The 14032-nt window shown below is 51.2% G+C and overlaps 2 protein-coding genes across 2 annotated transcripts; both read right to left on the bottom strand.

The window, feature by feature from the left end:
• Positions 1-237: 237 nt before the first annotated feature.
• UBA52 (ubiquitin A-52 residue ribosomal protein fusion product 1) lies at positions 238-3879 on the bottom strand. The gene is made up of 5 exons (XM_007945367.2): positions 3858-3879; positions 2599-2709; positions 2258-2344; positions 470-572; positions 238-331 (listed from the first exon to the last, which is right to left on the bottom strand). The coding sequence occupies exons 2-5, from the start codon at positions 2699-2701 to the stop codon at positions 238-240; spliced, it is 387 nt and encodes a 128-aa protein (XP_007943558.1). The 5' UTR covers positions 2702-2709; positions 3858-3879.
• A 2043-nt stretch (positions 3880-5922) lies between these two features.
• On the bottom strand, positions 5923-11251 carry KXD1 (KxDL motif containing 1). The gene is made up of 4 exons (XM_007945365.2): positions 11145-11251; positions 10006-10158; positions 7194-7240; positions 5923-6155 (listed from the first exon to the last, which is right to left on the bottom strand). Exons 1-4 carry the CDS (start codon positions 11243-11245, stop codon positions 5923-5925), a joined length of 534 nt encoding a protein of 177 aa, XP_007943556.1. The 5' UTR covers positions 11246-11251.
• Positions 11252-14032: the final 2781 nt, after the last annotated feature.

Raw genomic sequence — 14032 nt, 5'->3', positions numbered from 1 at the left:
GCAAGAGCCACTGCCTGTTTTAAGTATGAGCTGACTAGATCCAGAACCTAATGCCCAGCAGAACTGAGTGAAAGGAAGATGCCCTGCCTTGGCTGCCTTCCTCCCTAATAGACCAGCCAAAAACACCAGTTACTATATCAGTTCAATGAAGGGAGACTTTATTGAGGGCCCAAGACCATGGGGAGGCCCAGGAGGAGGCCACCCATAAGAGGCAGGGGAGCCAGAGTAGAAGGGCCCTTATTTGACCTTCTTCTTGGGACGCAGATTGTTGGTATGGCCACACTTCTTCTTGCGGCAGTTGACAGCACGGGGGTGCAAGCGAGCATAACACCTGTATGGAGACAGGAAATACTGTTAGAAGTGTGGGGTGCAAGTGAGCCTAACACACAATAACCAGGGCACAGGGTGCTGTCAGGGTACTCTGACTCCCAACCCCACTGACAGCCCAGCCCTTGGAGTGGGCACATACTTGCGGCAGATCATCTTGTCGCAGTTGTACTTCTGAGCAAGCTGGCGCAGGGAAGGCTCAATGATGCCACCGCGCAGACGCAGCACCAGGTGCAGGGTGGACTCTAAGGAAGAGTGAGCATAAGAGTTAGCAAGACAAAGAGGCCAGGGCCTGACACCATAAGGGCAAATGGGGCTGCCCAGTGCCCCACATACCATAGCTTGCCCAAGTACAAGGATGACAAGAACCCCTAGGAAGCTCTGTGGTGGACAGCCTCACCAGCCCAGTGGCCCACCACCTGGGCAGTCACCACCCGCTGTGGCAAATCTGAGGTTCATATATGCAAACCAGGTACCCTCTGGGATTTCCAACATGAGAGGCAATTTCTAAGCAGTGTGGGGATGAACCCCATTATTTTGACAGGTAAGACATGAGTCTTGTTACTGTGACAAGTGACACCTAGTTTCCTGTCATGTTTTTAAATAAATGAATTCATTTAATATCTTAAAAGCAGGAGACTTGCCCCCCACCACCAACTTCACAAAAAGACAAAAAACTCAATCCAAGACAGGCAAGGGGCCTGAGCACACAGTTCACCAAAGAATACAAAGCATATGAAAAGATGCTTTTTTTTTTTGTCACTAGCCATCGGGAAAATGCAAATCAGAAACACACTGAGATACCACCTCACCCCCACCAATGATTACCAATCAACCCAGAAAGTAAATGTTGGTGAGAATGTGGAGAAACTGGAATGTCATCCACTGCTGGTGGGAATATAAACAATGCAGCAGCTTCTATGGAAAACAGTGTAACGGTTCCTCAAAAAACACAAAACTACCATACAATCCAGAACTCCACTCCTACACCCAAGAAATTTAAAGGAACAAAAACAGAAACCTGTGTGCCCATGTTCACTGCAGCACTTTTCAGAACAGCCAAAAAGTGGAAACCACCGAAATGTTCCATTACCAAAAGAATAAACAAAATGTGGTCCATCGTACAATGTAATGTTTAGTCATAAAAGAGAAAACAAGTCCCAATGCATGCCACAACACAGATGAACCAGGAAAACAGTATGTTTCCATGAAATAAAGTTACAAAAAGACAAATACTGCACAAACCTACCCATGAAATGGCTAGAATATTCAAATGTAGAAAGACCAAAGGTGATTAGTGATGACCAGGGACTAGGGGAAGGGAAGGAGAAGGGGAGCCACTGTTTATGGTGATGGAAATCAACAATGGATACTGGTGATGGTTGCACAATAATTAATGTCACTAAATTATACATATGAAAAATGGTAAATTTGCAAATATGTTGCATGCATTAATGAAGCATGATACCCCCACACACAGTCCATGATTGTACTTAAGTGTTTTCCTGATGCCAAGGAAAGGAACTCTGGTGGTACAGTGGTTAAGGCATCCAACTACTGACCAAAATGTTGGTGGCTGCAACCCACCAGCTACTCCACAGAAGACAGATGGGGCGATCTGCTTCCGTAAAGGTTTACAGCCTTGGAAACCCAAAAAGGGTTGGTATGAGTTGAAATCTACTCAATGGCAGTTTTTTTTTTTTCTTTTCATTGATAACATTTTTCATGTTGTGCCACTACTGCTGCTATCTTTTCCCAAAAGACTTCACCACCATTAGCATAAACTCAATGACTCTCAAACAAAAGCTTCCCCTTTCCTTCTCCCTCCTACCCTGGTAACCACTAATAAACTTTGTATACTGAGTTCGGTGCCAAGGAGACTCCCAGTACCCCATCCCAGGCCTTGCAGGACCATTTGGCACACCAGTACCTTTCTGGATGTTGTAATCTGAGAGAGTACGGCCATCCTCCAGCTGTTTGCCCGCAAAAATCAGACGCTGCTGGTCAGGGGGAATGCCTATGGAGAGAGAAGGTGATTCCCCATTACTGAGGGATGGCTCAATGCCCATCCCCCCAAGGGTGTTCCAGTACTACCCCAGTCTCTCAGCAGGGAAAACGAGGCACAAGAATAGTCTTTTGTCCTGAGGCCACACAGTGTGTGAGAAGAGCAGCATTTGCTACTAGCCAAGTTGGGGCTTTCTGGAGCCGAGTACCCATTCTACACTGGACAGTGGTCCTGTGGATAGAGTCAAGGGACCCAGTCCCACTCACCCTCCTTGTCTTGGATTTTGGCTTTGACATTCTCGATGGTGTCACTGGGCTCGACCTCGAGAGTGATGGTCTTGCCCGTCAAGGTCTTCACAAAGATCTGCATCTCTGCGTCTGCTGTGGGGCAGGACAGAAAGGTGAGGGAAGCACATCTGAGCAGCCCTGGGCCTGCAGAGACCCCCATCAATGAGGTCAACCCCCAGCCAGCCTCCTCCACCCTAGCCCAAGCCCGGCCATTCTGAGCAAGTCTTACCATACAACCTTCACAGCACCTAAACGTGTTCCATGACTAAGGAGTATGCTCCCTCCCACCTACACCTGGAAGCCTGTGGAGAGCTTCATGGGGATGAGAACTGTGTTTCAGATACTTAAGCCTCCCATAGGCGGGACTCAGTGTTTGCTGACTGAATAACAAGGCCACTATCTGGGTGGCCATGTCTTCCCCAGAGAGGTGCTTAGTCCCTCCTCCCTGGCCTCAACTAGATCATGGCTATAGGATGCCCTTCCTGCTTGCCAGGATAGGAAACCTTAATAGACACCCACCCAAAAACACCTCCTCACAGACGCTCTCCTCCCTACTCAAATTCCAACCTGGGTCACTCAACACACTGGTTTCCTTCTCAATAAAGCCCAGATCCTCCATGCCTCACTACTCGTCTCTACTGCAGCCCCTAAGTAGTAATGACTACCAATAAGTACCATGTGCCAGAAACAAACTTTCAAAATTATCACTTCATTCTTTCTTAAAAAAAGACCAGAAAATGACACTACCACCACCCTTTCCTCAAAAATAGAAAAACTGAAGCAGGCTCAGAAACTTAACTGAAAGAGTTCGCTATTTTAAAGGGCGGGGCACAGGGTCGGGCACCGAGACAATGCTACGACTCATGGCGACTGATTTTTTCGGAAGCCGACCACCAGGCCTCCCTTCTGAAACACCTCCGGGAGGAAAACGCTACACGTTTGATTATCCCTTCCATCTTAACTTGGATGTGCCCAGGAGAATTCATCTGCGCTCGAGACCTAGTGAGCCCGCAGGCCAGGCCGACCCCAATTTCAATGCCCCGCTCGCCGCAGGCGGCCCCGCACGCCCGCTGCAGGCCCCATGCGCCAGGTCAGGCCGCCCCGCCAAGCCCGGCCCGCGCAGCAGACTCGGGCCCGCTGCTTCGGCCTCCGACCACCCCCCGCGGATCCCCACAGTCCCCCGCGGACCAGCACCCACCTCTGGCCTAGCGCGGACCCTCACAGTAGCCGCCACTTACCCGCTCGGCCGCCTCGCTGAAGAAAAAGAGGGCGGCGGAACCGGAAACGGCCTCCCACCGAGCACGCCGCGCGTTTAACGTCACAATACGCGCAGCACGCCGGGCTCCGCCCCGCCCCGCCTCCCCGTCTCCGCCATGTTGGGTGCTGGCGAGCGAAGCCGCGGCGAGTGTGGGCGGTCCTTGTGCAATTCGCTCCCTAGCGTGGGCTTGCTCTCTGCCTGGTTCACGTGAGGAGACGACCGCACCTTTCTATATGATCTGGCCCAGTGAAGCAGATCGGCACATAGCTGGCACTCAGTGAGTGCTTATTAACCAGAGTAGAGAATGGTGTTTTCCTGTTAAAGCAAAAGCATTAAGTACAGAGCTTGCAGGGAGGGAACGCAGGTCCTGGAATCCCCTAAAGGGGTGTCAGCTGGAGTGACACCCCGTAGTCAGTTACTAGAAGGCGCTGCCTCTGCTGCTGTGGGCTGACGGACGCGTTTCAGAAAGGGAAGGACAGCAGCTGGGAGACCAGGTGAGGGTGGTGCATTCACTTAGGAAAAGGTGGGGGTCTGTGCTAGAGTGGGGACCCAGGGGCTATTTTGGACATACAGTCCAGGAGATATGTGGATGGTTTAAATGTACCAGGCACAAGATAAGTCCGACAGATTCTGTATTTCCTTCAACAGTTTTGAGCACCTACTCTGTGCCAGGCAAAAGCAGACACTCTGTCTGGAGAGATGCCTTTAATAACATAATCTCTGGGTGCTCTGGATATAGGGTGTTGGTGGTTCAGTGTAGGTAGAATCTTTCCCTTCCACACAGGCCTGGAAACCGAGGTTCCGGTCCTGTCCAGTGCACCTACTGTGCAGCCACCACCCATCCGTGGAGGCTTGCCTGCTTCTCGGATGCTAAACAGGTTTCAGTGGAGCGTCTAGACTAAGATGGTACTAGGAAGAAAGGAGCTCTGGTAGCATAGTGCCTAAGGCACTTGACTGCTAACCAGAAGGCTGACAGTTCAAACCTACCAGCCACTCCTCAAAAGGAAGGTTGGGCAATCTACTTCCATAGTGATGCTGCCTCAGAAACCCAAGGAGTCGCTGAGTTGGGTCCGACTCGATGGCACATAATAACAACAGGAAGAAACGCATGGCCATTGACTTCCAAAATCTGCCATTGAAAACTGTGTCAAACAATCCAGTCTGCAACTGCTCATGGAGATGGCATGGGACTGGGCAACATCACATTCCCATTGTACATGGGTTCAGCAGAAGTCAGGGCCAACAGAACAGCAACTAACAACCACCACTGATAATGGGGGGGGGTGAGACCCAGTGTAGGGTCACGATAACCCCAACTCCTGTCACCATCTAGACCACCACCACTGGGACTCCCACCAAGAGCAGCCACATCCCTTCTTGGTCTCATGGTCCTAGTTGTCTGCAACCCCGGGTTATGCCCCCCATCTGGGCCCAAGAAGTCACTGCCAGGGGCAACCTTCCCTTTTTAGGAACAGAGTCTTTTTATTGGTAACTTCCCAACAGCATCTGTAAACATCAGGTACAAAAATATTCCGTGAAACTCTTTTCCAAGAGGGCCTAGCTTGCCCGTGGAGGCCTCTGGGAGACTCCCCTACTGGGGCAATCAAGGGTCCTCATGGACAGCCAGCCTCCATCTAGAGCCTTCTCCTTGTCTCTGAACCCCTCAAGATACCGACTAGAGAAAGTACTTGATACTGTTGTCGGAGAAAGGGTCAGAGTTGGTGGGGTAGGGGCGGGCAAGGGTTCCTCCACCTCCAGGAAGCCCTGACCAGGGGTGTGAGGAGGGGGCGGTTTGGCTCCAGTTCTTAAGAACCTTTAAATGTTGTTCGGGGCAGTCCTGGGGCCTGAGAAAGCCCCCTTGTACCCAGCCTGAGAACCCCAGCTGGGCTGAACGCACTCACAGGCTGAGGGAGGGGGGACTATTCTCCAAAGAGAAATGTTCTCCGGAGGAAGGGGGAGGAGCTCCCCAGGCATTGCACAGCCCAGGAGCTAGGCCCCCAGGAGAGCTGGATGACAGACAGGACCCTTGGGGACTGTGGATGGAGCTACTCGCCCAGCATCTCTTCCTCATTGTCTGTGGGGCCGTGACCATTGATGGTGGGGGAGCCGGGCTGGGCCTGGGACAGGTCCTCGAAGCCAGGGCTGAGGGGCAGCGAGATGAGGTCAGGGCTGGTGTCACAGGAGCCTGTACTCTGCTCCGAGGTAGCGATGGTGGTCGTGGTGCTGGGTGGGATGGGATCCTCGTCCTCATCCTCCAACAGGGATGCCTCTGGGATGTCTAGGGGATGGGGAAAAGACTAGAGTCAGCCCAGGACCAGCCTGAGGACCTTGCATGCCAGGCAACCATGATGTGGGTCTTGCTGGGTACGTGAGCCCACTTACAACCCCTCCAACCTTTGGGGCATGACTTGGCCCAAATTAAAAACAAAAAAACCCAGTTGCCTTCAAGTCAACCCTGACTCCTGGTGACCCCATATGGTACCAAAGCAGAAGTGTGCTCCACGAGGTTTTCAGTGCTAAGTTTGTGGAATTTGATCGCCACATCTTTCTTCCAAAGCACCTCTGGGTGGACTGTCAGCAGGTGAGCATGTTAGTTCTTTGTACCACTCAGGGACTCCTTGGCCCACAGAATGAAACTGAGGGCCAGAAAGGGAAAAGTTCTCCCCTTCAAGGTGTGCACAGAGAATATAAGGTCTGAGTCAGGCCAACGTGGGCCCTGGGGGGCCTGACTTTGCCCTTCTGGACTGTATCACCCAGCCCCCTTACCTGACCACACCTCAGCCCTCTGCTCTACATACACAGCTGATGACAGCACTGCCACTGTCCCTGTAGCCCTCCCTCCTGAGAGAATCAATAGCCCTAGAGCTGAGAGCTGTCAGCCCATTCAGCAGACAGGGTTCAGCATAGGGTGTGGGACCTCCAAGGTGACGGTGACATGAGCATGTGGGTTCCAAGACAGACAGATACAAGTTTGAGTCCTGGGCCCTGCCTTTTCCTGGCTGTGCATCCTCTGCAAACTGCCTTCCCTGTCTGGGCCTCAGTTTCCCCATCTGTGAGATGTGTTCTAACAGCCTGGCGTGCAGGAGTGTGCAGCACAAGCCTGGGGAGGACTGACACTGTCTTCGTCCCACTGCCTCTGTGGAGCCCTCCCTGAAGAGGTACACCAACCCCAACATCCATACTGCCAAGAGGACCACTCTGCCCCTCGTCCCTGGACCCACTGCCCACAGGTATCAACCCAAGACACCCTCCTAGGACTAGCATTTGTAAGCACAGATGCTAGACGTGAGGTACTGGAGCCCTGGGGGACACTTACGGCTAAAGGCTTCAGGGTGCTGCCGGGCGAGCTTCCCTTTCAGGGTCCTGCAAGGGAAGAAAAGGCATGAAGGGTGACAGTGCTCCCAGGGAGGTTGGACCAGGTGCTATGGCTCCAGGCAGGCAGTGGGCCCCTCCCCTCACTGGTCTACTCCAGCAGCCCCTCACCCCTAGGTGGGTGCCCCCCATCTACATGTCATTCAGGTGTTCTGTACCTCCTTGAATGCTTTTCTTCCATCTAATCCCCAGGGCCTTCCAACCTGCTTCCCAGTAATCGCTCTTGTGGGTGGCTCATCCTAGTCTTGTCCCTTCACCCCCAGGGGAATGGAGTCTGTGTCTGGCTCTTCCCCTCCCAGCTGAGGCTTCTAGAGGCCAGGGCTGGAGGCCCAGCACGGAGGTAGGTGCATGGTGTGGGAGCTGGTAGTGTCTGCTCAAACATGACAGTGTCCACACCCCAGACATCACATGTGAAACTCAAGCTCATGGAGAGCAGGGTATGGATTGAACTGTGTGCCCCCCAAAAGATATGCTAAAGTCCTAACTCCTATAGCCACAAATGGGACTTTTGGGAAAATACCGTCTTTTTTTTGAAGATATAATTGCTTAACAAGGTCATACCCCATCGCTGTTGAGTTGATTCCAATTCATGGTGACCCCATGGGTTACAGAGCAGAACTGCCCCATAGTGTTTTCAATGACTGTGATCTTATGGAAGCAGACTGCCAGGCCTTTCTTCCATGGCTCGGCTGGGTGGACCTGAACCTCCAACCTTTTCATTAGTAGCCAAGAGCAAACCATTTGTGCAACCCAGGGCCCTCTGAAGATATTATTAATTAACAAAAACCAAAACCCAATAAAAAAACCCAAAACCAAACTCACTGCTGTCAAGTCGATTCTGACTCATAGAGACCCCTCCTGGGGCAGTATCTCCATGGAAGTAAATTGCCCAGTCTTCCTTCCGAGGCATGGCTGATGGGTTTGAACCACCAGCCTTCTGGTTAGCAGTCAAATGCCTTAGGCACTACACCACTAGAGCTCCCAACAAGGTCATATGGGAGTACCAAAAACAAAAAAAAAATCCAAAACCAGTTGCCATCAAGTCAATTCTGAATCATGGTGACCCTTGTGTGTCAGAATAGAACTGTGCCCCCAGTTTTCAATGGCCGATTTTTCTGAAGCAGACTGACAAGCATTTCTTCCAAAGCACCTATGGGTGGATTCAAACCACCAACCTTTAAGTCAGCAGCCAAATACTTAACTGTTCGTGCCCAGGGACTCCATACCGGAGTATCTGTTGTTATTGTTAGTTGCTACTGAGTCGATTCTGACTCATGGTGAGTCCATGTGTGCAGAGTAGAACTGCCCCAGAGGGTGTTGAAGGCTGTGATCTTTCAGATCAGATCACCAGGCCTTTCTCCTGAGGCACCTCTGGGCAGGTCCTAATCCCTGAGTCCTATCTTATAAGAGGGGAGAAGAGATAGAGTGTCAGATTCACACACAGGGCCAGACACCACATGAAGCTGCGTCTATATGCATCAAGGTACACCACGGACAGCCACCAGAAGCTGTGAAAGGGGCGTGGAAGCGTTCCTATCTCAGAGCTCGCCAAAGGAATCAACACGGACACAGCCAAGATGCTGTTTCAGATTCCCGGCCTCCAGAACCGTGAGACAATAAATTCCTGTTCTTTAAACCACCCACTTGTGGCATTTTGTTATAGGCTCTGGGAAGGCAGACAGAACGTTTACTTTCTTTTAACCAGCTGTTTTTCACTTTTTGCTTCTGTGTTATTTACAAAGAGCAACAAAGGGCTCTTCAGAACCCTGTCCCTTCTCAGCAGTCTAAGCGTCCCAAACTGACCCTGTCAAGCCCTTTCTACTCGTGGTCTTTGTGTGTCCTTCTCTTGTCCTGCAGAGTTCTGCCCACTGTTTGAGCCACCTAGCAAACTCCTATTCAACCTTCAAAACCCTGACCTGAAACTTATCCCTCCCAGAAATACCACCATGACTAGTTCCCTGCTCATGCAGTGCCTGGGTAGACATACTTATCCCCTCCTGGATGACAGACACATGAAAATGACCATGTCTTTGGATTTCTACTTTTTCCCCTGAACAACACAGCTGTGTCAGCCCACTGAGACACCCCACCTCCCACCAGAAAAGATGTGCTTTCATGAAGGATTTAACCAGCCTCATCTTGTGATTTCTGCTCAGAGATTGGTCAGTGAAACATTTTTTGTTCAATCTTTAGTATTAGGTATACCAAGCCAACCGGCAGCACAGTTGTTGTGACAAGAGGGGAAGCTCTGGCAGAAATGCTGCAGCAGTGGCTTGTCCTGGTCACCACATTAAGCCCCTCCAGTGCCCAGGAATTTTTTCCCTAAGTACAAGCATCTTTCCCTGTTCACACTGAAAGGGACACTGCTCTAAGGACCCACCAACAGTGGTAATCTTATTTGCCCCATGAGGAGACCTGGGTAGGAGAAAGCGCGGCAGAGGAATGGCTTTTTGCTGTCTGCTATTTCCTGTCCAGTGCTATGTGGCCTGTTAGAAAAATTAATAAAATTTAAAGACTGTAATTTTTATCCCCAAGTTCAAATCCTCTTAGATGTGTCTCATAGGAGACACAAAGTAAAGCCTCAAAAAAGAAATAAGCAGAATCTCCAGGGGAGGGATGATTCTCATTGAGCAGGTGGGGAGGCCAAGGCTCAGAGCAGGAGCCCACAGCACAGCCCATGAGTGGCTGGGCGGGGCCGAGGGGAGGCGCTGGGAAGGGGCACGGTCAGGGAAGGGCGGGGCGGGACAAGTACCCACCGGATCCTGCGGAAGATGCTATCCAGGTCCCGTTTCATCTCAACCAGGGTCCTGGTGTGATGCAGGAAGCGCTCATTCATCTGCTGTAGGCGGGCGCTTGACAGGTTGTTGAAGTTAAGCAGCATCTCATTGGTCTTCTCAAAGCGGTCCAGCCTGTGGCAGAGGGAGGGCTCTGGCTCCTGTACCCAGCCTCTGGAGTGCCATCTGACCTGCCCCCCATCCTCAGCTGACTCTGTTAAGTCCTGTCTTACTTCAGAGCTTTGTCCTGCCAAGCTCTACACCCTGTACAATCACCTAGTGAACTCCTATGCATCCTTCAAAACTCCAAATAGGCATACTCTCCCCACTCCCTCAAGAACACTTTACTTCCACTCTGACTCTTACAGCCCCAGGTTCTTCTCTCTGATCAGCTCTGCAGGCCTCCTCCCTGGTCCTACCTGCCTTCCCACTGTTAGGGGTTAACCTGTGTCCCTCTAAAAGACATGTTCATGTCTGTGGGTGTCCTCTGGGGCCAGGGCCAGGTCTGCACGTGATCTAAAGAACTAGGAAAGAGAGGATATTTCTAAGCCCCAGATGCACTCAGCACCCTTGTTCAGGGCAAGGGAGAGGTCAGAGACTCATGTCTGTGATATGTCATACACAGAGCATGGAAAGAACCTTCAGACCCAAGATTGAAGCCCCAAACGGATATGATTCCAACCCTAAAGTTTTGAAGGATGGATAGAAATTTGTTAGCCTTGCTCCTCCATAGGGCAGGCCAGGATTAGCGTGAGGCTGTGATGGCCACAGGACAAAGCCCCCTCCAAAGACCCCACACTCTGTGCAGATGCAGACATCCAGCCCTGTCAGGAAGTGAGCCCACCAGTTCCTTGGGCACCCTGAAATCCCCCAGAGGCCCAGCTTGTCCCCTGACTCTCCCACCTAAGTCCTGGAATAGGAGCCTCAGCAGCCCACACCAGGCCGTCCACAGCTGCAAACCCTTTCCCAGCTCTGCTTCCTTTGCCAAAGCCTCGCCCCCAGGCCAAGGAGGAATGTGTTCTGGAGCCAGCCGGATGATTTGCTCATTTCCTTCATTTTATCACCCAAGTGGGCCAGGGCAGGGTGGGCAGGCCAGCCAGTGGGTGGCTCCTCCCACTCACATGTTCTTCTGGGCCAGGATGATGGCGTTGACGTCATCTGCATTCACCATACTCAGGACGCGGTTGCAGAAGACCCTCGAGGCCGAGTCTGGGACGTCCATCTCTTCCTCCTCCACTGCCTGAAATGGATGGGAAGACAGAGCACACTGTCAGCCCCAGGCACGGGGGAGGCACAACAGAAGGGCCAGGGACAGTTAAGCCACCTGAGCCTCAGGGGAACCACTTCAGGAATTCTGGGGTGTTGGGCGAGCTGAGGCATCCCTGGGTGGTGCAGTTAAGCACATGGCTGCTCAATGCAAGACTGGAGGTTCAGATCCACACAGAGGCATCCTGAAGAAAGGCCTGGTAATCGACCTCCCAAAATTCAAACCACTGAAAACTATATGGAACACAATTTTATTGTGACATACATGGGGTTGCCATGAGTCAAGGTCGACTCCACTGCAACAGGTTTGGTTTTTCTTGGTAGGAGAGCTGAAGAGCTGACGTATGTGAAAAGCTTAACCACGTGCCCAACACATAGTACAAGTTAAAAGAATCCACTGGTGATGCCCAAACACATCAGAATCCATCACCCTTCCCACCTCCATGGTCCTCACTCTTGCTACAGCCACTGACACCCTCACCTGATCAGCTCTGCAGGCCTCCTCCCCGGTCCTACCTGACTTAATTCATTCCTACTGTTATGGATTAACCTGTGCCCCTCCAAAAGCCATGTTTATGTCTTAAGCCCCAGGCCCTATGAACATGACCGTGTTTGGAAATAACGATTCCATCTTTCTGGATGGAATCAGATTTAGATGAGGTCATTGACTGTTGTTAGCTCAAAGCCCCCAACTCATGGAGACCCTGTGCACAATGGAACCAAATGCTGCCTGATCCTGCACCATCTCATGATCACTTGCAAATGGGACTGCTGTGATGCACAGGCCTTTCACAGGCTGAGTTCTGATTCCCTGGATCTTCAAGCCAGGGAGGCTGGGAGATGCAGAGCCATCTGGTTTGCTCACAGCCTGGCTGCAGGTACCTGAAATTCTTGCCTTTACTTTCCTATTGAAAGTCTAACGTCAGATCTGATTTGAAACGTTCTGTTTGCCCCTGCAGAAACCAAGTTCTGTGGACCTCGGTGAGCCCAGTTCTGGGCAGGAACCTGGAGACAGAGCAGCAAACAAGACACATGTGCCTCTGTTCTCATGGAGCGACACTGTGGTGGGACACACAAGCCAACTAATAACTAAGACAGTTTGGAAAGAGATGGGCCAGTGAAAAGACCAGAACAAGGTAACGTGGCAAGAGTGGCTTGGGTCAGGAGTTGTCACTGAGGACTCCTTGGAAGAGGAGGCAAGGGAGGTGAGTGATGATTTGAGGAGGGTGCTGGAGACAGTACAGTCCACAGAGTAAAGGTGGGCCCCCTCTGGAAAGGTTTCCTCTTGGCTCCCTGAGGACCGGCCTCTCTGCCTTTGGCCTCCCTGTAAAAAAAACCCACTGCCACCGAGTCGGATCCGACTCATAACAACCCCTCCTTGGGTTTCCGAGGCAGTATCACTATGGTAGTAGATTGCCCAATCTTCCTTCCCAGGAATGGCTGGTGGGTTTGAACTGCCAGTCTTCTGGTTAACAGTCAAATGCTTTAGGCACGACGCCACGTAGTCACCACCAACTACCCCAAGGCCCCTTCCAGGCCTCTCTCGCTGTCTTCAGTGTTACAGCCCTTGGCCTGTGGAATAGCTCTTTCAGAGGCTCTTCTCTTTCTTGCTTTTTCTCCTTTTTGTGTCTTTCTATGTGGGGTTGTCTCTCTCTCTTTCTGCAAATTCCTGGTCAATTTTAAGGCACAGCCCTTCCACCAGAGCCCCATGAACTGACTAAATCCCTCTCAGAAGGCCACAGACACTTCATTTGCATAGTAGGCTATAATGACTTCATTTGCTTAAGAATATTGAACAATCCCTGTAAGGTCCTGTTCTGGTTATCTAGTGCCACTCTGACAGAAATATACCACAAATGGGATGGCCTGAACAAACAGGAGTTTATTCTTTTACAGTTTGAGAGGCTAGAAGTCCAAGTTCCAAGTGCCAAGCTCTAGGAACTATATGAAAGCCCCTTGACTTTGGGCTTCAGCTCTGCCTCTTGCTTGGAGCCCATTGAAGCCAGAGGCATCTCTTCATTCAGGCAGCTACTGACTACTGAGGCTAACAAGCCCAAGGACAACAAATAAAATGGCACAGTCCTGATGTTACCAAACCACCTGGCAGGCCATTAATTCAAGTCCACTGAAAGTCCCAAGGTCAGCAGAGCATGGCAGGCTGCTGAACAACGACACAGCTACATGCATAGTTCAAGCGTGCCGTAAGCTAGAGACCATTCCCAAAGTTGTTTCTTATATACGGGAAGCAGACCACATACCCAAAGGCAGCTACTCAGCAACTCACAGTAGATTCCACCATGGAGTTGCTTACCAGTCTCATCATGGGAAGTATTACATCCAGCTGCCCAGCCACTCAACCAGGCCTAGCCAAGTTGACACACAACCTTAACCACCACAGGTGCATACCAATCACAGGGCAGGTGACAGTCCAGGGCCAGACAAAAAATTAAGTTGTTTACAGTTTATCCAGGAAATGTCAATCGGCTTGCGCAAAAGTTAACAAACTCTTTGGGGTAGAAAACTAGGGCAAAGGTAAATAACTCCTCAGGGCTTAGGGAAAAATCTCTCTCAAGCTGTTTTTCCAAAGAACCAAGGCAAAAGGCCATATAAAGGAACTCATTTCACCACAGCTGCACATGTAAGGCAGTGGTGGCTCAGTGGTAGAAACCTCGCTGTCCGTGTGGGAGACCTGGATTTGATTCCCAGCCAATGCACTTCATATGTAGCCACCACTATGTCAGCG

The sequence above is a fragment of the Orycteropus afer genome, unplaced genomic scaffold (genome assembly GCF_000298275.1).
Source record: "Orycteropus afer afer isolate SDZICR_OR568_19922 unplaced genomic scaffold, OryAfe1.0 scaffold00136, whole genome shotgun sequence".
NCBI lineage: Eukaryota > Metazoa > Chordata > Mammalia > Tubulidentata > Orycteropodidae > Orycteropus > Orycteropus afer.
This window is presented reverse-complemented; position numbering and strand designations above follow the sequence as displayed.

Excerpts from the sequence above, each read along its gene's own strand:
- UBA52 (XM_007945367.2), bottom strand. The coding sequence starts at position 2,701 with ATGCAGATCTTTGTGAAGACCTTGACGGGCAAGACCATCACTCTCGAG. Across the intron at positions 2,345-2,598 it reads CAAAATCCAAGACAAGGAGG|GCATTCCCCCTGACCAGCAG; the intron begins GTGAGTGGGACT and ends CTCTCTCCATAG. Across the intron at positions 332-469 it reads GACAAGATGATCTGCCGCAA|GTGTTATGCTCGCTTGCACC; the intron begins GTATGTGCCCAC and ends GTCTCCATACAG.
- KXD1 (XM_007945365.2), bottom strand. The coding sequence starts at position 11,245 with ATGGACGTCCCAGACTCGGCCTCGAGGGTCTTCTGCAACCGCGTCCTG. Across the intron at positions 10,159-11,144 it reads ATCCTGGCCCAGAAGAACAT|GCTGGACCGCTTTGAGAAGA; the intron begins GTGAGTGGGAGG and ends CCTCTGCCACAG. Across the intron at positions 7,241-10,005 it reads AGCATCTTCCGCAGGATCCG|GACCCTGAAAGGGAAGCTCG; the intron begins GTGGGTACTTGT and ends CTTCCCTTGCAG.